The sequence below is a fragment of the Hordeum vulgare genome, chromosome 7H, assembly GCF_904849725.1.
Source record: "Hordeum vulgare subsp. vulgare chromosome 7H, MorexV3_pseudomolecules_assembly, whole genome shotgun sequence".
NCBI lineage: Eukaryota > Viridiplantae > Streptophyta > Magnoliopsida > Poales > Poaceae > Hordeum > Hordeum vulgare.
In genome coordinates, this window is record NC_058524.1 from 518,291,350 (window position 1) to 518,316,584 (window position 25,235).

At 47.6% G+C, this 25,235-nt stretch overlaps 2 protein-coding genes and 1 pseudogene across 3 annotated transcripts; 1 reads left to right on the top strand and 2 right to left on the bottom strand.

Moving 5' to 3' along the window:
* Positions 1–2,988: 2,988 nt before the first annotated feature.
* LOC123409196 (translation initiation factor IF-2-like) lies at positions 2,989–4,416 on the bottom strand. Its single transcript, XM_045102161.1, has 3 exons — positions 4,322–4,416; positions 4,117–4,278; positions 2,989–3,994 (listed from the first exon to the last, which is right to left on the bottom strand). The coding sequence occupies exons 1-3, from the start codon at positions 4,414–4,416 to the stop codon at positions 3,076–3,078; spliced, it is 1,176 nt and encodes a 391-aa protein (XP_044958096.1). The 3' UTR covers positions 2,989–3,075.
* Positions 4,417–5,163: 747 nt separating this feature from the next.
* LOC123406947 lies at positions 5,164–11,239 on the bottom strand (annotated as a pseudogene).
* A 3,810-nt stretch (positions 11,240–15,049) lies between these two features.
* LOC123406948 (dentin sialophosphoprotein-like) lies at positions 15,050–19,410 on the top strand. Of its 2 annotated transcripts, none has more exons than XM_045099965.1 (2): positions 15,050–15,207; positions 17,642–19,410. In XM_045099965.1, the coding sequence occupies exon 2, from the start codon at positions 17,653–17,655 to the stop codon at positions 18,928–18,930; it is 1,278 nt and encodes a 425-aa protein (XP_044955900.1). In that variant the 5' UTR covers positions 15,050–15,207; positions 17,642–17,652; the 3' UTR covers positions 18,931–19,410. The 2 variants fall into 2 exon arrangements, with proteins under 2 accessions (XP_044955900.1, XP_044955902.1); XM_045099967.1 differs by having other exon boundaries at positions 15,074–15,207; positions 17,645–19,410.
* The last annotated feature ends 5,825 nt before the right edge of the window (positions 19,411–25,235 follow it).

Below are 25,235 nucleotides of genomic sequence, written 5' to 3' on the forward strand. Positions count from 1 at the left end.
AATGACTGAGAAACTTCGCTCAGTGCCAAGCCGTCTTCAGTCATCCAAGTGACAGCCTGACAGGAACCAACATCTAGTTCATGTAGTTATGAAGAGAAAAAGTTGCGTAGAAATCGTGACTCTTCTAGCCTAATATAAGGTTGTCTTACCGAATTAAGGAACATCATGTTGCAGACAGAGCGTGAGCTTTAGCTGGTCAAGCAAAATTAATCAATTGTGCTAGGATAAGCTACCCCTATGTTTTCGCAGGAATCACGAAAAGCAAAAAAATTCCATCCAACAGCATGCGTACATATGCTCGTAATAAAGATCCATCAAGATGCACCTTGATCGTCGGCAGCTCGATCCACACCCTGCATCAGCACACGACAAATGAGCATCACAAGTTCACAAGGTCGAGAGTCTGACATGTTAGAGGAGGTGAGAAGCTCAAGCTGGGGGGGGTACCGGTGGACGAGGTCCTTGAACTTCGAGAGGAAGCACTCGTGGTCGTCGCCAACCGAGGCGATGCGCTGCTGCGCGCCCAGCTTGTCCGCGTTCACCTCCTTGATCTCCTCCTCCGGCATGGCCAAGCGCGGTCGTAGGTGGGCAGCTTCTCCAGCGCCGCCCATCGCAGCGCCTCCTCGTCGTCCTCGTCCCACGACGACCACGACCGCGAGAACAGGTCGTCCCTCCCGCGCGACCACACCGAGCTCTCCCGACGCAGGCTGTGCCCGAATGCGCTGGGGAGGGGGCGGCACCGAGCAACGCGGGGGCGGGGGCGGGGCCGGCACCGAGCGGCACGGGGGCGGCCGCGAGCTCACGGGGCGGGGCGAGGGCAGGACCGAGCGACACCGGGAGCGACGGCTAGCGTGCGGGGGCGGGAGCGAGGGCGGGCGACCGAGCGGCGCCGGGAGCGGCGGCTAGCGCGGGGGGCGGGGACAAGGGCGGTCGACCGAGCGGCGCCGGGAGCGGCGGCTAGCGCGCGGGGGCGAGGGCGGTGTCGGGAACGGCGGCTAGCGCGCGGGGGAGGGGGCGACGTCGGGAACGGCGGCGGTCCCAGCCTAGGGAGGGTTAGCGAGGGGAGCGGTTCCAGCCTAGGGAGGGTTAGCGGCTAGCGCGCGGGGGCGGGTTGAGGCCTATGGATCTGGTTTTCTTTATTGAGCCGTTTGGTTTTCGAAAGGTTGGAAGGAGGAGAACGTGGGTGGGAGAGCTTGGATCGAGAGGTAGAACTATCGCTGGTCGAACCATCACGACGTTCGATTCTGCTTTAATAGTAGAGATTACTGGTAGCCTGTAGGCAAAGAAGATGCATACATACATTGAACTCAATATCTGCCCTTTTCATTAGCGACTCCACATAATGCTCCAGTCCTGAAGCTGTTCAAAGTACACAACAGAGTCAGCCATTACACTTGCTTGTACCCAATACCGATGTCTTACTGTTATAAGAAAGTGTGACAAAGCATGCAGTTAAACAAGCAGGGCCATTGGCAGATTGTAGCATGAGGCTAATTCATATAATACCACAACACAAATCAAATGGTGCCTATGCCTTGTCAGGTCAAAGTAGATGTTAGTGTTATTAAGGTCTACCAAAAGAAGAAAATCAGTGTGAGGTTCAAATGTAGGAAGAGGATGACTGGCCAAGTTGGAATTATAAATATCAGGTCTGGGATGTGTGGAAGTTGCTAATGCTTGATATTGCACAAAGAAAGCAACAGAGTTATTTTCTGGAAGATATAAATATGTCCAACATCAGTTATTTCCCCCATGATTCGGCAGATAACAGATGTTAAAAGAGAAGTGGGGAAATGCCTAACCAGGATTTATAGGGCAGTCTGTCTGAACCGTAACTTTATCTGCTTCCAAAATTATTTCTGCTTGCAACAATTGGCCAACATCAAATGGCTCTGGAGCATAAGTAAGTTTCGTTGCACCTGCAGCAGAAAATTAAATACATGAACATATAAATGAAGGAAAACAATGACCCAAAAAGGTATTAGATGTTCTCATGAAACATGGTTTAATGCAGAGTTTTTTGCCGGATGAGTCTTTTCCGTTCAATGCTCATGGAAGATGTCTACCAAGCTCTGGGAACTATTTATCAGATTGCATACCCGATATGAGCTCTCTGTTGCCTCCAGAAATTACACGGTACCACTGAGCTGGACAGCTTGAGATGTCTGTAGCACCATCAACTCGATGGACAATACGAAATTGTGATCCAAATGTCCTTGATACGAGTACACTTAACCAAAGAGAGAGCCTTGAACTTTGGGCTGCAGTTCAGGAGGAAAGAAAGGATGCCCGTGAGAGTAACCCTGTTGCATTCCTCAATCTGCAAATTCTCCAAAACCTTGGATGCTTCTGTGAAATCCTTGAGAAGACCATCCGAGATTTGGCTGCACTTCCTGAGGTAAAGCTGCTTCAAGCTCGGGCAGAACTTGGCAATGGAAACAAGTGCCAGCTCGGTGACTCCTGGGCAGGAGGTGATGCTCATACATTGGAGCTTCTGCAGGCCAAGGGCGTTTGCCATCACCCAAAAAACCCTCTCGCCGACCGATGACAGGCGAGTGAGGGTGAGGTTTGTGATCGCCTTTCCGTAGTACCCAATCACAGCAAGAGAAGGATCAGTGATGCTCAAACCCTGAAGGCAGACCTTGGCAAGCGAGGCTGTCGGGGAGCAGATGAGACCAGACACTCCCTGGTCACCAACATACGCACAATTCTTTATGTTCACCTCCTGCAGCTTGGAGCACCTGCCGATGGCCTTGAGTCCTTCGTTGGCAACGTCAGAGCATGATTCAATGGCGAGCGTCTTCAAATCCGGGCAGCCCTGAGCGACGGCGACGAGGCCCTTGTTGGTGACCAGCGGGCAGCCGGTGATGTCGAGCTTCTCGAGGGAGGGGCAGCCGGCGCCGATCTCAGCGAGCCCGGCGTCCGTCACAAGTGGCACGTCCCACAAGGCGAGCGAGCTAAGCGAGGGGCACCCACCGGCGATCGCAGAGATCCCGCTGTCGGTGACGCCGCGCGTCGGGTGGCTCCCACGTACAACGACACTCTCCAGGCTGCCGCGGAGGCCATCCGTCGCGGTTAGGGCGACGTCCGTGGCGGCCTCGCCCTCGAGGGTCCTCTCGGAGCGGCTCGGGCGCGCGGAGGCTGCCTCGGCCCCGGCCTCGTCCTCGTCCTCGTCCTCGCAGACGAAGACCTGGTTGAGGTCCGGCACGGCGAGGGCCTAGGCCCGCTTGATCTCGAAGGCGCGGATGCCGCCGAGAAGAGCGAGCCAGCGATGGGAGACGCAGGAGGAGGCGCCCCACGGGCGGGCGCCCTGCACGCGGCGCGGGACCTTGAAGAGGCACCCGTCCGGGAGCGCGTCGAGGGTGTCAGCGCCTCCCTCAGCCTCTGCTTCTTGGCCGCCGGCGCCGTCCGGAGTGCCTCCTCCACAGCGGAGAAGACGCGGGGGTGCACGGCCGTGACGCGCGCGCGTTTCCGACGTCGCACGCCGCCGAACAGAGCCGTCGCCGAAGGACGCTCTCCAGGCTGCCGCGGAGGCCGTCCGTCGCGGTTAGGGCGACTTCCTTGGCGGCCTCGCACCTCGAGGGTCCTCTCGGAGCGGCCCGGGTGCACGGAGGCTGCCTCGGCCCCGGCCTCGTCCTCGCAGATGAAGACCTGGTTGAGGTCCGGCACGGCGAGGGCTTGGGCCCGCTTGATCTCGAAGGCGCGGATGCCGCCGAGAAGCGCGAGCCAGCGATGGGAGACGCAGGAGGAGGCGCCCCACGCGCGGGCGCCCTGCACGCGGCGCAGGACCTCGAAGAGGCACCCGTCCGGGAGCGCGTCGAGGGTGTCAGCGCCTCCCTCAGCCTCTGCCTCTTGGCCGCCGGCGCCGCCCGGAGTGCCTCCTCCCCAGCGGAGAAGACGCGGGGGTGCACGGTCGTGACGCGCGCGCGTTTTCGATGTCGCACGCCGCCGAACAGAGCCGCCACTGCCGGGTCCAGGACAAGCAGACCGCCATCTACACGAACAAACAAACACGCAGAAAATCAGTACGCCGAACCAGAAAATTCCTCCAGATCTCCAGCGAAACAAGGAACAAACAGGCAGGCGATCCCAATTCAGTTCGGGGCCCTTGCTTACCGCGGCAATCGTGGAAGGGAGGCATGGCGAGGAAGAGATCGAAGAGCTCCTGCGAGGAAGAGATGGAAGAGCGAGCGAGCGAGCGAACAAACGAACCCTGTCGAAGGGAAAAAATCGGGGGGAGGGGGGGGGGTGGAACCAGATTTATCGCTTGTCGATTTTCTTTACATGGGAGGTGGGATCGCTGGGAGCCGATTTTCTTTACGTGGGAGGTGGGATCGCTCGGAGGTCGAACCATCCTGGTTGAACTATCACGACGGCACATCCTGCTTTAATAGTAAAGACTAGTTTAGTGCTCATGCGTTGCCACGGAACAGAAATATATATATAAATACATTGATCAAATAATTGTTATTCAGAAGTGTATGTCAAACATGATGGACAAATACCGGTCCTTTCTATACTTATTTTCAGAGCAAACGAGAGGTCTAAACTAAGGGTTTGCAATAAAATAAGCAGATGCACTCAAAATAAATGATTTCAACCGATCAAAATGAGGTGAGAGAGAGGTACCTTGGGTGATGAAATTGCTCCGGTTTCAACGGACAAATCTCAAGCAAATAAGAGAGATCTAAAAGGCTATTGTGTGAGGAAGAGAGAGGGGGAATATCTGAGCTCGAAAGAGAGGTGAAGGACTGAATGTGTGGGTATGGGGAAGGGAAGGAAAGACCTCATCCAACAAGACAATCTTATCCTTGGGACCCTACCGCCAAGATCCCGAGCGGTAGACTCTGCACCCTACCACCATAGTGCTCGATGGTAGGCACTTTGCCATGTCATCGTGGGCTGACGGCCGTCAGCTGCCGTTCTATCCACCTATGTCGCCCTATCGCCGGAGGGGCCTGACAATAGGGTGTGAGTCTACCGCCAGACCCTTCCATGATAGGTAAAAGGGCCAGATGATGACATTACATTTTTACCAACGGGTTAGATCTGACTAAAGAATAAAAAAAGGGTCAAAACAAGAAATTTTCCCTCCTCCCTCCGTGCAAATTCCCACAGCCGGAGGCACGGCTCACGCATAGCTGCAGCGCTGACACTTCATGCTGCACATACATCCATCCATGCATTATTCCATCAGGCATCAGCTACCTAGCAGAACAGCTCAAAACAGTACCAACAAAAACGCACACAGACAGCCTACAGGAAAACAGTGCGCACAGTATAACGTTGTAGACACTTGGCTCCAGTATTTGTATTTTACAGATAGTGCAGCACGTTCGTTGCAACTTTGCAAGGCAAAAACATGAGGAAGAAAAAAGTACTGCGTGCACAGCAGAGCCACCTGCACCATCTCCTCCAGCTCCACCCTGTCGTAGTTGCTGCCGAGGTCCTTCTCCACCATCATGTTCAGCTGCTTTTCCTGATGGAGCTTCTTTACCTGGAACCACCACATGCAAGAATGAGAAACAATGATCGTGCCAATACAAAGATCATATACTGAACTCTGAACAGAAGATGGTAACTGATGGTCAATTAGTTAATATGCCCAAACTATGATAAAGGATTAACAGAAATAAATATCACCTGCTCCATCTGCAAACTATTGTAAGGCGTCTTTGCAGTTCAATGTCTTGTATTGGTGTACAAAGGTAGCAAATTAATAGGGATGGCATGATTTTCTAAAAAAAAGGGAAATAATTGTTATCATTCTTAATTTCCAATGCCTTCTTCTGGTCATAAAATGATTTTCAAGCATGACATTGCAATGGTGAACAGTTTAAGTTGTCTTTGGTATCATAGAGCATATTTTTCCAACTTACCTGTTTTTAACTATGAAATATGCTCCAGTATCTTGAGTATAAAATCTTACCATTGAGTGTACTCAATGTAAAAGGTGAGACGGGACCTAAAAGTGGCAAACAGAGTTGTCGAAAAGCTCTCAAGACACTAAACTAAAGGCGAGAACCGAACAAAGTCCAGAAGGAGAAAGCTATCTTTTCACATAAAGTAATAAGGTGAACTTGATACCATTGCACGAAAAGAGCATGATATAACATGCTTACCAGATCAAGCACTCCACCCTTCTGATTTGCTAGTCTTCCAAAATCCAATGCTTTCTGGCCAGTGATCAACTCAACCAACAGGACTCCAAACCCAAACACATATGTCTTCTCCGACTATTGCTTCAAAATATTCATCAAGAAGCACATTGGAGGTTTTTACATCACAATGGATTATTTTTGGATCACACTGTTCGTGCAAATAAAGCAGCCCTCGTGCTGTACCCAGTGCTATCATCTTTCTCCTCGACCAATCTAGAGCTGGCTTGCCATTTATATGCTCTGGAAAAAAATTCCAGGAAAGCTTAGGTGGACTGAAGGAGGTCACAGTTTGCTTGCAAACCGAATAATATACTTGGAAATCTGTCATAAGATGCCTCTTTTTTTTATTAATTAATTTCATCAGTAGTAAACCTAGAAATGTGATGTTGACAGCTCAGTTCATATTTCAAAATTTGGTGTACTGTGAAATGTCAATGGACACTTAAGTAAATACAGGGAGTCAAGTAGCATGAGTTCTTTTTGATGTGATCTTCCCCTGTGTGGTTGTGTAAATTAATTTGATGGATGATATCATAGAGTTCATTGCATTCAATGACGTAACCTTGCACTACTCTCTTTAAAATATCTGCCAGTGACCATCGAGTATGAATATAGGTGGCCACACAATTATTTGTACTTTGAGATGTGAGTGCAATCATTTTAAAACAATAATAATAACTATGTAGCCAAGTTGTCTTTTAATCATTTGAAATATCTGCCGGTGACCATCTTGTCATCTTGTAAACACTTTGTTCTGATGATCCTACATGGCTAAACACAGAATTCAACTCCATCGGAAGAGAGCGAAGAATGTAGTTGGGCTCCAATTTTTGTGAGGCAGTCAAACTTCAAATTGCCTGCTGATCCTACAGCTCCTATTATAATGGTAGGCCCTGGGACTGGCCTTGCACCTTTCAGGGGCTTCTTATAGGTTCATTTTGTATTTTCCTTCTTGTTTCTCCCACAATATTCTTCAAGCTTTTCACTCTTTAGCGTGCTAATATGTATATCGAATCCATTTGCCATTGGCAGGAAAGATTAGCTTTAAAAGAGACTGGTGTGGAACTGGGCCGTGCCATCCTGTTCTTCGGGTGCAGAAACTGCCAGATGGTATGATCTCGATTATTCAGTTTTATCTACAGTTATTGTAAGAAACTGTCTTGATTTGTGAGCCGGGGCAGGGTTCCTTTTTCTCTAGAAAAAAGAAACTTCAAATTGCTGTGTTGTTGGGTATCACTACATGGAATTGGAGTTTGGAACGCTAGCTAGTTGAGTAGTCATTCCTACACTATTCTAAATTAGTGTGCATGCTGTATGATGGCGTATTCCTTGCATACCCCTTTCCCCTGAATTCAAATAACTATAGTAAATAGAAAATATGGTAAGAGAGACCTTCATCACGGAAGTGGTCTCACCGACATGGGAAAATGAATTAGTGCTACTGGAAACTAACATTATTTGTGCAAAGAAAATCTGAATCTCCAAAAAGAAAATGATTGCGAAAGAGAACATAATGGCATTGGAAAGAATGGCATTCCAAGAACAAAGTAATCTTATGCAGTAGTTCAGAACAGATTAATATCTATAAACAAAAGAGAGTGATTCTATATAACAAAAGTATATGAAGACCAACAATTTAATCTTACAGAGAATAGTAGAGTGATGATCCTACTGTGAATCAGATAGGACTACGATGGGATAGGGCATAGTATGATATGTTCTTCGTGCATAGAATGTGTTTATAGAGAAGCCAACGTAATGTAGGACCAATTGACAGAATGTTTAGACGTACCAATAGAAGTGTATAGCCAACAGAGGGAATATAACTGTATAGCTCATGGATTGATGTCTGACAATAGTGTAGCTCTTGCAAAGTCAGTATGTCAGCTGATGCATCTTATTCTTAGCAATACTGTTGCAAATGCGTTGTAGGAAACTTACAGAAAAAAACTTACAAAAAACTTGCAAAGTCAGTATGTCAGCTGATGCATTTTATTCTATATTTTTAAGAGCAGAAAAGTAAAAATACCATGCTGGATCTCTCAAGTGGCAAAAGGCATCACCTGATATAACACTGGTTCTCTTAGTCTTGGCAACAGCATGATCATTGCGAATAGCTCCTTTCTTGCATGAATTAGAAAATAAGTTTGTTATGCACATGCGTGGTAGCAAAATATTATTTTTAGGATTATGCTTACCTTTAATGCATATATACGGTTATATAAAAATCAAAGATCATAGACAATGGAAGCACACTCAATTTATTTCTCCTCCCATGCATTAAACAATTAACGTGCAGGTGCAACCCCACCACACCGCACCATGAATCAATTACCACCGCAAAATGCTAACTAAGACCATACATTGCTTAATGGTCACGAAGAAACCGTGGCTACGAAGTAAGGGAGAGGATCTGGAGTAGCTCACCATGGGAAATTTGTGGTTCACGCCGGCTTAGTGCCGAATCCATCCTGCTGCTGCTGCACAGGGAGAAGAGACCATCCATAAACAACAGACATTGGAGCCAATTAAGCCCAAAAGTAGCAGAACTCTAACTAACCCTATATCATCCACGCCCATGAATGAAACAAAGCACAAGAGAGACCTTCCCAGGCGCCGTTCCCTGCACCAATTCCATAAACAATAGGAAACTTACAGAAAAAAACTGAAAGAGCATTTGGAACAGTATCTTTTTTTATTCTATTTTTTTAAGAGCAGAAAAGTAAAAATACCATGCTGGATCTCTCAAGTGGCAAAAGGCATCACCTGATATAACACTGGTTCTCTTAGTCTTGGCAACAGCATGATCATTGCGAATAGCTCCTTTCTTGCGTGAATTAGAAAATAAGTTTGTTATGCACATGCGTGGTAGCGAAATATTATTTTTAGGATTATGCTTACCTTTAATAAAGTTTCTAGTAAAAGCTACCTTCAGACTCAAGGATCTGAGCACGTTTCTTGCGCTTTGCTGCGGCCTGCATCTCGATGGCCTTCTTGACTCCATCTGGAGGAGTGATGTCCCCTAGAAAGATAGATAGACAGATTGATGGATATTAGTAATGTGATGATGTGTGGTGGTTGGATAAGGAGATGATATATTGTGCCATACATACCCATAGTTGAAGAAGGAAGGAAGGAAGGAAAAGAAGCATACTGATTTCGTAGCGAAGACACTTCAAACCCCAAGTTTCAGCTGCCTCATTGATTGACTTCTGTAGTTGGGGAAACAAGAGAGCAAATGAATCACACACAATCCAAGCATGTATATATGATACTCGAGATATAAATCAAAGTCATGTCCTAGTAATAAGCATCCATATTTTTGAAGTATGCAAAAGGCAGGTAGGTTAGGTATGCAAAAGTACCACAATGTTGTAGTTGAGCGTGTCCCTCTCCTCGAAGGTCTTGTCGAGGGTGATCTTGACAAGCTCACTCTTCATTGTTGTCTGGGCAAGCTGGATGACAGCATAGATGGGGTTCTCGATGCCGTACGACGCCATGTAGGGGTCGACGATCTGCTCCTCCAAATTAGATTAGATTAGATTCGGTTCAATCCGAATCCTAATTCCAATCTCAATCCCAATCCAAGAGAAACAAGAAGAAGAAAAAAAAAACCTGGACGTATAGCACTCCTCCGATCTGTATTGATACGTTGTCCTTTGTGATTGTCGAGTTGTCTGGGATTGGGATGGCCTCCTCCAGATTGTTGTACGTACATTTGGCTAGGCAAGTTATTGGAAGCAAGCGTCTCCACCTCAGGATCAAAGGAATCGTCCATATCATCAATAATCCTGGACACCTGAAGATCAAGCACAGAACAGAGCAACTGCCTGTTAGGAAAATCATGGACAGAGACGTGCTCAATGACACGCAAACACAATGTATGAACACCGAATTTGTCAGAAGATTCATGACATAACCCCACACAAATTCAGCGTTTAACTTTGCAAGATTCAGCGCTCTGTCGGAAAGACATTACGTGGACGACGCGCACCGACAGGGCTGACCGGCCCTGCAGGTCAGCTGGACAGCGTGCGGAGACCGGCAGTGCCGATAGGGTGGCGAGGGTGCGGGGGAGAGGGCTCACCGGGCGGGGAGGCGGTGGAAGTGCGCCCAGAGCGCGTCCTCGAAAGCCGGCGATATCTCGGTGCCCCCGGCGGCGCGGAGGCGGGCGAGCACCTCGTTGTACACCTCGAGGCGCCGGCCCTGCTTGTCCGTGCGCCGCCCGCCCGCGTGACCTCCGTCTTGTCCTTGAGCGAGTGGACGTAGGCGATGCGGTCGACACCGGGCATGAGGAGGTGGATCCCCGACGGCGGCGTCTTGAGGTACTTGCCGAAGCGCTCCACAACGAACGCGTTCTTATCCGGGACGATGCTCAGGCCCAGGTTCGCCGGGGTCGGCGGCGGGTCGTAGAAGGACGATGCAGGGTCCGCTCCCCCACGGTACCACCGCCGTTGCAGCAGCGCCGCCGTCGCGACTGCGGGGTTGGCGGTGGCGGCGGCGGAGTGGAGGAGGTGGCCGGGGACGGTGCGGCGAGCAAGCATCCGGGTCGCCGTCGACATCGCCATCGGAGTCGCCCGCGGTCAATGCGAGAGAGAGGAGGGGATCGTGAGAGCGTGAGGGGAGGCAGGTGTGATAATTCTCATAAATCAACAGCATCGTCTGCATTTAACATATGATCTCTACTGTAAGTAGTGTTCGTCTGTCCGGCATCCTTGAGGAATAACCCAAGCATTATTCTGATTATGTAGCAGGAACCAGCAATCCTCGAACCCATCTAAATTTCAGAGCATGGTTAGATAAGATATCTATCCGAGGTGGAACTCTGAATCCCCTTGAAACCGTAGAAGCCCAAAACTACTGCACTTAATCCCTTTATTATGCAGTGAATAAATTCTACCAGTAGCAGTTGTTCTGTCATAATGGACATATAATCTTGGATCAGCAGGAAGTGAAGTGCATAATGACTACTTACAGGGATAGGAAGCATGTCATTCAGTCTTTTGCCGACTTCGCCGTCAAGAGCAGAGAAATCATCAACGAGCTCTATCGAGCATCCCTGGCCGTTGCGCGCATTGCCACCTTCTTCGGGGCTCGAACACGGACTGAATCCCTCTGCTTCCTCTACATAAGGTGGAGTTGCACCGGCATTTTTTCAGGAAAGGGGATTGCGTCACGAGGGGATAAAATGTCTGAATTTACTATGTGTTTTTGGTACTAAGTGAAGATTAGTAGTAGTAATACCTGAGGGCAGATGGGTGACGACCTCGGGGCGGAACCAGTGCTGCGCGAGGACGGTGGCGCGGCGGTCGGGCTCACCGCCGGCGGTCTCGGACACCTCGGCCATGGCGACCTGCGCGAGCTCCTCCTGCAACGCGTGCGCGATGACCTCGTCGTTGTCGACCGGGTCGACCCTGACCTCGGCGAGGGCAGGGGCATCGAGGAGGGCGCTAGCGCGGTGGGGCGTAGTCGGTGGTGGGGGATAGAGGGTGGTGCACGCACGCGTCGCCGTCGAGGAGATGGTGGAGGCCCCAGCGGACGATGTTGGCGTCCAGATCTTGGTGGCCCCGCACCACCATGGTTAGCCGGGGATTGATTGATGAGAATCGAACCTGCGACAGCTGAAGGAAATCATACTACATTGCAGTTAGTTATCCCCAAGAAAACAAGAACCGACACGGAATCGAACGAAAGAAGCGAATCATGGAGAAAATCCGTTTGGTTTTGGCGGAGGCGCGCGGCGTAGGTCGGCGTGACGACTATGCTGGCGAGCGCGCCATGGGCGGCCAGCTGCAGCGCCGCGTCCACCGCCGGGATCAGGTGGCCGTGGTGCATCAGCGAGAGTCAGAAAAAAATTCGATGGAGTGGAGAGAGAGATGGGATCGGGAACGACGGGTACGAGAGATGAGGAGGCCGACGTGCGTGTGGGACGTGCGCACCAGGTCGTGGGTCTTTTTTTCTTTTTGCTTTTTTCAGGGTGAGGATGGGAGAAAGCCGTGGGTGGGAGGAGGGATCGTACATGGGAAGGCATCCATAGGTGGGACGAGATCGACGGGGTGAGAGTACTGGTTGAACCATCACGACGTTCGATCCTGCTTTTCATAACATTTAGCATTGAAATATTCCGTATAAAATATTATGCTCCTATTCACATATGTTTAAAGATACTTTTCACATACCACAACACTCGTCTGGGAAATACAACACTACACCAAAATTTTAAAGAAATAAACAGTTGCCAATCCAATGTAAGCTTGTAGGATAGATGTGTCCAAAAGAAATATATTTGGAGATGTAATCTATCCAAATTCTGCTACATAGTTTTCTTACTGAATTCAACTTAAATCAAGCAAAATACTTGGCATGGCAGAGTAAATGGAGACATACTCATGTAAAATGACAGAGGGGGGGGGCGATACTGAAGAACTCCGCCTGTAACAGCTAGTTACTGACCGTTGTTGTGAGAGGAGATGCAGCCCGCATTAGAAAGAATGCCAACCACCACTGTACCCTGATAACGAGACCACCAGTAATGTTAAAAGATTATACAACAGGAGAAATTGCTACATGAAAACAGTATATAGGCACATAATTGCAATAGTTATACATTGGATGGGTGAGTAAATAGACACATGCTCATATAAATTGATGGAGTGGGGGCAATACTGATTGCATTACTATGTTCATAGGAAATGGTAAAAAGTACACTGTAATTTCTTTTTTGAAGTTATTACTTGATACAACTTCTGATTTATCCACTAATCTATGTGGATACTTTTGGAGCTAACTTGCCATTTCGTTGATCTAACTTATAGAGGCCCTGGTTGTTCTTTATAAATTTTCAAGTTGTGCATAAAAAAATTCAAGCAGCTAACGCAATATTTATGCACAGAGGTTAGGTTAGCTGAAACCAAATCAAAGTGAATACGATGATAGTCATAAGTTTATTTGACTTTTTTCTGTACTCCTTAAAATCAGAATCCGAATCTTAGATCATAATTAGTATTTAATGCATTTTTCTGCAACCACCAAACAGAGCACTTCATGTACAGCCTGTGCATGCGCTCCTGCTTTTTCTTCTTCTATGCATCTTTCTGCTTTTCTTCTTCTATGCATGCGCTCCTGCAGCAATAGTCGAAGATCCGAGGAATACAGCCATCAGCAGGAGACATTTGGGCAACCAATTGAGGTTATTGAGGCATATACAACCATAGTCGCGAGCCTGTGAGATCTCCATCTAGTCGATTAGTCGGGCCTAACAAAGCAATCTATGCAAACGTTGTAGGAATGAAAAACTCTCTCAAAAATGAATCAAGAAGACATGGCTGGGTCCTGAAGTAATCACTCGGGCATCAATCAGAGACTGTCAAAGTACCTCTTCAAGCAGCAGATACATCTCGCCGCGCCCGTCTAACCATGACCAGCTCCTCGTCCAGCCAAGGACACCGACACGCCGCAAACTCCTGGCTCATGGAGTTGGCATGTCTTCGGCCGAGTGTTCGTCGCGAGTGACTCGGTCGACGAGGCGCCGTCCAAACGGGAGATGTCCCCGTATCATGAGGACACCAAGCACTACTGATGTCCTCCTCCTCCTCGAGATGGGCAAGGCCAACACCCTCCTTCCGTCATCGCGGTCTCCACACCATGTTAACCTGCAGGAAAGTGGCACATAGGAGAAAAAGGTGAGGAGGAGAGGGTGGATCCACACACGGGAAGGATGGGAAGGTCCTACCTATGCAATGCCGGCGACGGATCCTGCGAGCTTCACCTCGCCATTGCTGGTTCCGGTGGGTTCTGACGCGGAAACCCTAGCCTCGTGCGAGGATGCGGGACCTCAGGCACGGACCTGGACGGAGGGGAGGGAGGGGCGGATCTGAGCATGGGGTTAACCGCAAATCGAAGCCAGCCCGAGTCCAACGGCGTTTCCTCGCGACGGACGCCTTGTAGGGCTCCTCCACGAGGCCGGCCATCACATCCATGGAGCGGATCCCGGGGGGCGTCGATGTCGGCGCGCTCCTCGCCTTCTTCGCCCTCCGACGGACAAGGAGGCGGCGCCGGGTCTCGGGGAGAGGGTGGTCCCGCTCCCGGGGGGCGTCGATGCCGGCGCGCTCCTCGCCTTCTTCGCCCTCCGACGGACAAGGAGGCGACGCCGGGTCTCGGGGAGAGGGCGGTCCCGCTCCCGGGGGGCGTCGATGCCGGCGCGCTCCTCGCCTTGCTCCCGGGGGGCGTCAATGTCGGCGCGCTCCTCGCCTTCTTCGCCCTCCGACGGACAAGGAGGTGGCGCCGGGTCTCGGGGAGAGGGTGCATCGGGGTGGTTGCGAGGGAGGGGGTGGGGGAGAGAGATCTGGGGATGGAGACCGACGGGGAAAGTGGAGGGCGTGCAGGTCGTTTTGGATATTTTTTTTTGCGTTTTTTTGGTTCGGGATGGGTAAAACGAGGTGGGATCGCTGGGAGAGGTCGAACCATCGCTAGGTTGAACCATCACGACGTTCGACCCTGTTTTAATAATAGAGATAATAGTACAGATGAAGGGTCCTTCACATTAATGAAAGACGGGATGGAATATCCGTCATATAGCAAACGTAACGTGCGAGCGCACAAGGACGACTCAGGCGGGCCCCGCGACGCTGTCACGGGCCCGACCGAGACGACCTACCCCGACGAGCATTCCATTTGCCAAGGCACAGGCACAGGCACAGGCAGAGGGAATCTCCCATCACGAGTAACCCGTCCGCGTCCCACCCACGTTCACACCGCCGTAACCGCCCACCAACCCACGCCCAAAGCGGGCTAAACAGAAACCAAAAGAATTACGAAAAGGAAAAGGTGAAAAACCAAACCCTCCCACGATCACGTTCGCGACGCGTGCCGTGCGGTGCCCCCACTAATTCCTAGATCCAACCCACTCTCACCCACCCCATCAACGCCCCGTCCGCCCCCCTGTCGTCGCCTCCATCCCTCCATCTCTCTCCCTCGCTGCTCGCCGCTGCCTCCCCTCCTCCGCGTCGTGCTCCGAGTCGGCGGCCTCCTCCGCCACCCGTCTCAGGTCAGACCCCCCACCCCTCCTCCTCCTCCCGCTCCCCTCTACCCTCCAATGCCGCGCCGCCGGCGACGAGGACGGCCCGTACGGCATCTCTCGTCCGGGCGCGCGGCCTCGATGCGTCGTGCTCTGTTTCCTAGTAGCAGAAGTGCGGTGCGAGCGGTTCGATCTCGTCGCTTTCCGCTTCGGCTCGTAGCTTCGAGGGTAGTAGCGCCCCGCTCAGCCTGCGTGCATTTCCGAAGAGTAGGGAGCGAGCGAGCGAGTGAGTTAACGACGCGTAGCGTGGTGCCGTGTGTTCGTGGGCCGTACGGCGGATTTGGTTCCATGGGAATGCATCCGAGACTTGCCGCTTTGAGGGTTTCATGTAACGCAGGGACCAAACTGCGATGGATGGATGGATGGATCATGGATGGGTGCTCGTGCGCGGTTGCGCTTGGGTGCTCCTGCGCGGTTGCGCTTTGTAGCCGTAGCGAATCCAGCCTCAAAGGGAAAACAAAGTGAAAAGTAACATGGACGTTCCTGTCGAAACTGATGCGTCAAACTAGTAGTAGGAGTACTACGTAGGTTCCTGTTTGGGGCTACTGTATTTTCCGGTGACTGCTTTCCGCCTTCGAATTTCCTTTTTTCGAGAACAATGCACCTTTGGATCTGTGCTTATTGTCATTTGTACTACTTCTGGTGTGCACCGACGACCGAGTGGCATAGTTTTGAATAGCTCGCTATATAGCGTTTGAGGAACATCACGCTAAGCCGTTTAGCGCCATTTAGTGTGCTAACGCTTTTGCCGCATTTGACATAGCCCGTTATTTAAAACTTTGCCTAGTGAACTAGTGAAGCAGTACTAATGCTGGTTTGAACGGGAGGTCAGTTAAAGGTTTTTCTGTCCTAGCCTGCTGAGCTTACATGCTGTAGCTTGATACTTTCTGGTATGAAGTATCACACTACTAGGAACTATCTGCGGGATAGAAGGGTTTTAGGGAAATTAGGAAGGAAAATGGTGAACTGGGACTGAGAAGCTGAGAGAGAAGAAAGCACATTTGATCAATTTTGTTTGTTCGCATCCAGACCACGGTTGCATGTACAAAATTCTACACTGTTGTGTCTTCCTGAGCTCCATTCACTTACACCATTCATGTACCCATATGCTTGGGGAGTATATGAGGCACTAGCAACTTACCAATTGCATTATGTGTTCATTGGGGAGTTCCCTTCCATTTCAGACTCCTGATTAGCATATTTTAGACTTTTAGTAGTACTACTGGTTCAGAACTTATGCCCTGGAATTTCCCTTTATTATGTCCCTGAGTAGCTATTATATGCCCCTTTACTTTGTCGATGGTTGTTGCTTGAAGAAATGGGGAAGAGGAACTGCATTTAATTTTTGGGCCTGCTTACACCATACTAGTTACTTATATTGCTGCTTTGGACCACAAATTTGACCTTAGGGGACCAATTGTGTTATGGGCTTCATGGCGTTGCCTTCCATGCCTTTTAGATTTTTGTCCGTTGTTCCATGCATAATAACTGTGCTGCAGTCTTTTATCTTTCTGTTATGAGGTTGTCTAATGGGTGAACATTTCTAGATCCAAATGTGGTGAATCGTGAACATACCTAACTATACATTTCTGCTAAGTTTTCAGCCCCTTGGCCAATTAGGCCTTGTACAATGCAAGGTGCTTAGGAAGAGGTGCTTAGAGAAATAAACCAGATTTTTTTAAGAACCGGTGCTTATCTGTAGACCGTTACTAGGACCAAACATGTCCTTCCTTCTAAGACACCCACCTTTCCAACTTTGTTGTCTGAAGTTATAACTGTAAATTGCAAGAAACGACAAACCAATCTCTGATATTTAATAATTTTATTCTGTCTTATTTCATGTATGTTTTTTGTTTCGTTGGAAGCACTTCAAACATGTGCCATGGATGCATGCATCTCACTGTTAGTGTAGGAGATATGATGAGCCACTTGTCAGTTGCAAAATTTCACGGTGGTCTAGTGATTTATATTTTTAGATTGATGGCTGGTGATTTATATCTGTCATGGATCAAATTAAGGTCTCTTAGCTTTTTCAGTGGTTGGCAGATGGGCAATGCTTGTATGAAGAAGATGCACATAGTTTCTACTATATCTGTATCACAGTTGCAACTTGCATGTTCTTTCAGTTATACGGAATGGTTTATAGAATGTGAGTGTGGTTTCAACAAGCATGTCCAATGTGATAATTTTGCATCAGTACATACTTTCCGCAAAAGCTGCATTAATTATTGTGTACCACTCCAGAAGTGGAGCATGTGTCTGGCAGGTGTTATACTACTTTTGAGCGACTATACTTAATGCTGGATACTGTATGTGTTTATTGTCGAATTTTATTTTCATCATCCAGATATATCAAACCCAGTAACTTGTTGCCTGACATTTATTTTTTGTTTATCCCTTTCAGCAGTTGTAAACATGCTTCATCATTCAAACAGCCGCCAGCAGAGGAACAGAGGATCAAAAATCAAAACGTTACTCAAGGTCACCTTACTCTTAGGTGTGGCTGTTTGGCTTGTGTATCAGGTGAAGCATTCTTATGATAAGAAAAATGAGTACTACAATGCTACTGAGGACCAGCTTTCCCATGATGATAGAAGCATGTTCCAGGGCAGGAAAGAAAGGCTAGGTACTTATGCTGATGGTAATGTGGAAAAGGCGACAGAGAGGACCGATGTAACAGGCAAACAAGAGGAAGAGAATAGTGGAGAAAGTGTCTTTGACAAAGACAATACTGACTCCCATGACGATGGTTCGGGAAGCACAGAGAGGTCAGAGGCTGAAGAAGGGCAAGCCGGCCGCACAGATGATAATGCTGAAGCACATCTTAATGAAACATCTGAATCCAACTCATCTGATGCTGAGACTAAAACTGATGTCCATTCAACTGGAGATGATGTACCCCATGAAGAAGAGGCACAAAGTGATGGATCCGCTAATGCAGGTCAGATCAATGCAAGCAGCAATGGTTCAGATGGAGAGCAATCTGAGAAAAAAGGGACAGTGGAGTCTCAAGCTGACTCCGAGTCCCTTTCTGAAGACACCAAGGCTGGAACAGGCGACGAGCATTCCGCTGAGACTCTTCCAGATGAAACAGGCAACATACCAGCGGTTCATAATGAAAATCCTCAAGGCGATGCAGCTTCCAGTACATCTGATGCTTATGGGCATAGCAACAGTGAGCCTGTTCATATAGAGATTGGATCTGAACATGAAGGAGCAATAACATCATCTGTGACTACATCTGGTGATGCTGAGAAGGGTAATTCTGTGGAGACTAATCCATCTGAAAGCATCTTAGTAGAAGAAAAGGCTGGCGGTGATGGCGAGAAGGGCTCAGAAACGAGTACAGCTAATGTGGCGTCAGATGCCCAAGAAGCAAACACTGAGGAAGGCAATGCTGCAACAGAAGTTCGCGCTGACCAGGCTGCAAATACGCAGACAGAGAACTCCGAAGGCGCCTCTGCTGCTGCTGAAGGAGCAAATGGTTCTCTAGAAGAGACGAAGGCTGTGGAGAACCAGATTGATGGAGCCACAAAAGGGTCAAGCAATGGTGATCAGGACAATATCAAGATTGAAACCAACACATCTACCAGTGACGAGCACAATGAACGTCAGAGCGTCGATGTCAGTGCTGGGTCGAGTGGCTCAAATGACAGTGGCCCTGAACAAACTGGAAAAGCTGAAACCCAGTGATAGCACCAAACGCATACGGACATTGTTCAGCATACGCGATTGTTCATGGACACGAAGAGGAGCTACTGCACATAGAAAGATTGTTTGTTTGTTCAGATTGAGGTTACATCCTTCAGTTGATGTTGTTGATGCACAACTGTGTCAATTGTGCAGACTATGTGATCCATGCACTACAAGACTATTTGCACGGCAGTGTTTTTCTTGCCAAGTTACCTCAAGAATGTGACTTTGGCTGCCAGGTTTCAAATCACTGCGAAGTAATCTGTTCATGCCTCCTATACCACGCTGGCGACCTCTGTTCTTAATGTAACTGTAAGCTGGAGAACAACAACAGTCAACTGCTTGCCTGCTTCTTGGTTACAGCTACTATGTTTGGTGTTGTTTTCTCCCTAGTCCCTAGCCTTTTGGTGCTCCTTTCTACACTTGTTTGACTTGCAGAAAAAGTATGGTATATGTTGTGCGATTGCATCTTTGTCAGCAGAATCAGGATGCGTTTTTTTTTTACCAGTGTCTCTACTGTCTTAGATTCATTGTTCCTTGGTTGTTTGCGAAATCTGGTTGCTTGACCATTTGTTGCCAAACGTTTAACTAGCAACTCTTTGCTCCTGTCGTTTTAACCTGACGCAGGGGCAAAACTGGTTAACTGGTTTGCATACACAGGGGTCGGGGGCTCGGAGCTTAGGACAACTCCAAAGGCGGCCAAATGCCCTCCCATACTTATCCGTGCATATATTCGAACGTGTCCATGGACAAAACGTGTCCGTGGACAACACCTGATTGTACATCGTTGGAGGAGTTTTGTCCATGAACAACACCTGATTGCCCATCGTTGGAGGGATACTCAATGGTGTCCCCTTATTTTCTTTCTTGTCGTATTTTCTTTAGAGCAACTCGAACCGGCCGATTCAAACGGACGGTGATTTTATCCGTTTTTTATCCATTTGGGTCGTTCGTCGGCTCTGTGTCCGTCCGGTTTATGATTTGAATCGGCAGCGCGTCCAACGCGTGGTCGGCTAGCCGTCGGTTTTTAACAAATACAAACTTTTTGCATATTTTTTAAAAACAAATGAAATAGCATAGTTTCACAACCGAAAATAAAATATAGCAAAGTTTTACAGCCATGTCAAAGAAAGAGTGTCAGATCTAGAGATCTTGAGAGACCAGGGCCTCAAATATGACAGTGCAAGCCTTGACATGGCTCTTGTACTAGCCTTGCCAAGCAGAAGGGTAGTTTTTCCACTCCCAGTGCATGCAGTCTATGCTGCCAAACATCCTTTGAAAGCCCCGGCTAGCATTGGTCGCCAACAAGCGGGTTGTATCTGCAGCAGTCGGCTCTCTCAAGTACTCAGGGCCAAATACCGCAACCACAGCCTTGCAGAATCTGTACAACGACTGTAGGCACGTAGATTCACTCATATGGACGTACTCATCGATAAGATTACCGGGTACTCTGTAAGCAAGCATCCGGATAGCTGGAGTGCATTTCTGATAAGATGAGAAGCCAATCTTTCCAATGCCATCCTCTTTGCACTCGAAGTAGTCATCGTATCCGACCACCCCCTCCCAAATCTGGTTAAAAACATGCCTAGCCATATGGAAACGAGGTCGGAATTTCTGATGTTTGAACAACGAATTGCTTGTGTCAAAGTAGTCCTTCCATAGAAGGAAATGGCCGCTCTCTCGGTTGCGATTCAACGCTGGAACATGCCCCGGAACAACGGCTGCTGCCTATTAAGGTGATCATGGACCAACATGGCAAGCAGAATCTCCTCGTCGTCGGATGAGGAATCGTCGGAGTCGCACAGACCATTATGGAAAAAGAACTCCCCGGTGCAGTCCATTTGTACCTTGAGGCAAACTATCGAACAACTTGCGGGCGTGGACGACGAAGCTGACCGGCGATGGCGGATTGGGGTCGGGGAAGCTGCGGTGGCTCGGCGGCGTGGGTAGGCACTGGGCAGGTACGGGAGGAGGGAGGAGTCGTCGAAACTGTGCGGCGGCGGCGACGGGGCTGGGGGCGAGGTGTGGGCTAGCTGTCGGCACTGTCGGTAGGGGTGGAGAACGACCAATGTGCCACCGACTGGTGGGCCAGGGGATGAAGAAAGCGTGCGTCGTCCGTGTCCGCTTTGTGTCCGCGCCGACCCAAATCAGGCTTAAAATTGTGCCGGAAATGGGTCAAAAAGTGGACGAAAAGCGGATAAGTATAGTTAGTAGTAGCGTTGTTTGGAACAACGCTACTACTAACTATCTGTAGTGCTGCACTGTAACAAGCACTGTTGATAACCCAGCGTTGCTGCTAGACGCCCACCAGCGCTACTGCTAAGATTTGTGATTTATTCTGCTAATTCCTACTTTCAAATATTTATTCCCCCTCTACGTATTTGTGATGTATTTGTGCATGCTCTATATAGTAGTTTCATCATATCATAGTAAACATACATTATTTTCATCATATCATACACATACAGTAGTCTCGTCATACCATCATCATCATTATCTAACACGAATATCATCACATCTTGAAAATAGCGATACACAAGTCATGGCACACCCACAAGTTTCATCATCCCTATCTAAATCATGATGTAGATGAGAAGAGCGATCAACATGAGCAAGAGCGCGACTATGTAGTACTTCTTGAGGCACCGGTTTTGCCCCCTATCTTGCCGTAGCATCCACCTTAAGTAACTATTTTTCGCTTCGGCTCTGCTATCGAACCCCCTGTGGCTAGCGCCCGGGTACCTGTCCATCTGGGCCTGAGCGTATGGCCAGTGGTCGTACACTCTTGAAACCCTCCCAATGAATACGATGTAGCAGTCCTTCGCCATCTTTGAACTATGTACCTGCATCGTAAGTTGATTAATTGAACAATAATATGAACCATAACGTACTTGAGAAACACAAAGAGGCATAGTTAGCAAAATACAAGCAACCTATAGTAAACATAAATAACAAAGTTCCTCATACACAAAATAATTAACTAGAGCGATGTACGCTAGTTCATAGAAAGTCGGTAGTACTAAGTATAAACACACATTGTCATCGTCAATCACTCCTCCATGTCGGCGCCCCAATCTTCATAGTCAAGAATGAATGGCCTGAGCTTCGTGAAAGGATTCAGGTCCAAACGCTAAGCGCGTAGAAGTTCTCGGACATTCTCCCGCCTGATTGGCCCATGGAAGAACATCCTTGTTTGTTCGACGACCTCCTTCATGATCACTTAGGAAAGTTCACACTGTATGTGATAAAACTCAGCTCGGATTCGATGATCCGGTGTCCTTCCTATGCTTGTGGCCCAGTTGACAATCTCGACATCGCCGAATTAGCTGACATGCGAAGGCGTTGTTTATCCCTTGTGTGCTCGATCATGTGATGCATGAGGTAGAATCCATCAACCTTACTACCATTCGGTTGCTGGATGCATCATAAGTCGGTCTTATGGCCAAAAGCCAACGTTTTATTCCTGTACTTTTTCACGTGGATATATCCACCAGTAAGGTTGAAGGTTAGAATGGAACTATCGAGAACACTCTTTATGTGCGTGTAATCCTTTTTCTCGATGTTCTTCGTTGAGTCCAAGTACAGAGCATGGGAGTATTGTGGGTACAGACAGATGAGGACGGTGCCCCCTGCACAAAATAAGTACACCTCAAATTAGCCTCCATGCTTGCAAAGGAATGATCAAAACTTACGAAAGGATATCCGCCGATGACTTACATGGGATGAAAAGGCAGGGGAATCGTTTCCTTGTCCTTATTAGCGATCATGAAATCGTTGATGTACGTGCTCGCATAGTCACGGTGCTTGATACGTCTCCAACGTATCTATAATTTTTGATTGTTCCATGCTACTATATTATCAACTTGGGATGTTTTATATGCATTTATATGCTATTTTATATCATTTTTGGAACTAACCTATTAACTCAGTGCCCAGTGCCAGTTTTCTGTTTTTCCGTGTTTTTGACCTTTTTCAGATAAGAATATTAAACAGAGTCCAAACGGAATAAAACCTTCGGGATGATTTTTTCTATAACAGAAGGGATCCAGAAGACTTAAGAACCAAGGCACAGGGCCACGGAGGAGGCCACGAGCCCCCCGAGCCTCCTTTGCCCTACCTCTTTCGTCTATAAATTTCCTAAAATCCCCAAACCAACAGAGACAGAGAGACACGAAAATACTTTTCCGCCGCCGCAAGCTTCTGTTTCCGCGAGATCCCATCTGGGGACCATTCTGGTGCCCTGTCGGAGGGGGATTCGGACACGGAGGGCTTCTTCATCAACACCATTGCCTCTCCAATGATGCGTGAGTAGTTCACCACAAACCTTCAGTTCCATAGCTAGTAGCTAGATGGCTTCTTCTCTCTCTTGGATCTTCAATACAAAGTTCTCCATGATTTTCATGGAGATCTATCCGATGTAACTTTCTTTTGCGGTGTGTTTGTCGAGATCCGATGAATTGTGGATTTATGATCAGATTATCTATGAATATTATTTAAGTCTCCTCTGATTTCTTATGTGCATGTTTTCGTATCCTTGTAATTCTCTTCGAGTTATGGGTTTCGTTTGGCCAACTTGATCTATAATTCTTGTCAAACTGAGGGAAATACTTATCTCTACTTTGCTGCATCACCCTTTTCTCTTCAAGGGAAAAACCAATGCAAGCTCAAGAAGTAGCAGGAAGAATTTCTGGCGCCGTTGCGGGGGAGTATTAAAGTGAAGCATATCTACCAAGTACTTATCGCAAACTCATCTCTTGCATTTACATTATTTTCCATTTTCCTTTCGTTTTCATCTCCCCCACTTCTAAAACAAAATTTACAAAAATATTTGCCTTTTCATTCGCCCTTTCTTTCGCTTGCTTTCTGTTTGCTTGTGTGCTTGTCTGCTTGCTAAGTCACCATGTATGAAAACACTAAATTGTGTGACTTCTCTAATATTAATAACAATGATTTTATTATTACTCCAACTGCTCTCGCCACTAGTGCGGATTCATATGAAATTAATGCTACCTTGTTGAATCTTGTTATGAAAGAGCAATTTTTTGGCCTTCCTAGTGAAGATGCCGCATCCCATCTTAATACCTTTATTGAGTTATGTGATATGCAAAAGAAGAAAGATGTGGATAATGATATGATTAAATTGAAGCTATTTCCGTTCTCATTACGAGATTGAGCAAAAACTTGGTTTTCATCTTTACCCAAAAATAGCATTGATTCATGGAACAAGTGTAAAGATGTGTTTATTTCCAAGTATCTTCCACCTGCTAAGATTATCCCTCTCCATAATGATATCATGAATTTTAAGCAACTAGATCATGAACATGTTGCACAATCTTGGGAGAGAATGAAATTGATGATTAGAAATTATCCCGCTCATGGCCTAAGTATTTGGATGATTATACAAATTTTCTATGCTGGTTTGAATTTTGCTTCTAGAAATATCTTGGATTTCGCCTTTGGTGGAACTTTTATGGAAATCACACTAGGAGAAGCTACAAAACTCCTAGATAATATCATGAATTATTCTCAATGGCACACTGAAAGGTCACCTACTAGTAAAAAAGTGCATGCTATAGAAGAAATTAACTCTTTGAGTGCTAAGATGGATGAGTTAATAAAGTTGTTTGCTAGTAAAAGTGCTCCTCTAGATCCAAATGATATGCCTTTATCTTCCTTGACTGAGAATAGCAATGAAAATTTGGATGTTAATTTTGTTGGTAGGAATAATTTTGGTAACAACAATGCTTATAGAGGTAACTTTAATCCTATGCCTTTTCCTAGTAATCCCTCTAATAATTTTGGCAATTCCTACAACAATGCTCATGGAAATTATAATAAAATACCCTCTAATCTTGAGAGTAATATTAAAGAGTTTATTAATTTGCAAAATATTTTCAATGCTTCCATAGAAGAAAAACTGCTTAAAATTGATGACTTGGCTAGGACTGTTGATAGAATGTCTCTTGATATTGATGCTTTGAAATTGAGATGTGTTCCTCCCAAGATTAATATGGATGAAACTTTGAAAGCTATGCGTGTTTCCATGAATGAGAGTAAAGAAAGAACCCCCAAATTCGTGCTAGACATGAATGGCTTAAAAAGGCGTGTTCTCGTGATGAGAATCACGAAGATCTTAAAGTGTTTGGTGTGACTCCTATTGAATCCTTGTTTTCTAATGTCAATCTTAATGATGATGGGGCTGGATGTGAATCCACTTTGGTTGAGAAACGCCCCAATGATTCGGAGTCTAGTTATCTTGATGCTAAAAATACTAAAAGTGCAGTAGAGGATATCAAAACTTTGAA

Excerpts from the sequence above, each read along its gene's own strand:
- LOC123409196 (XM_045102161.1), bottom strand. The coding sequence starts at position 4,416 with ATGAGCACTAAACTAGTCTTTACTATTAAAGCAGGATGTGCCGTCGTG. Across the intron at positions 4,279-4,321 it reads CGAGCGATCCCACCTCCCAC|AAAATCGACAAGCGATAAAT; the intron begins GTAAAGAAAATC and ends TCCCATGTAAAG. Across the intron at positions 3,995-4,116 it reads TCCCTTCCACGATTGCCGCG|ATGGCGGTCTGCTTGTCCTG; the intron begins GTAAGCAAGGGC and ends TTGTTCGTGTAG.
- LOC123406948 (XM_045099965.1), top strand. The coding sequence starts at position 17,653 with ATGCTTCATCATTCAAACAGCCGCCAGCAGAGGAACAGAGGATCAAAA.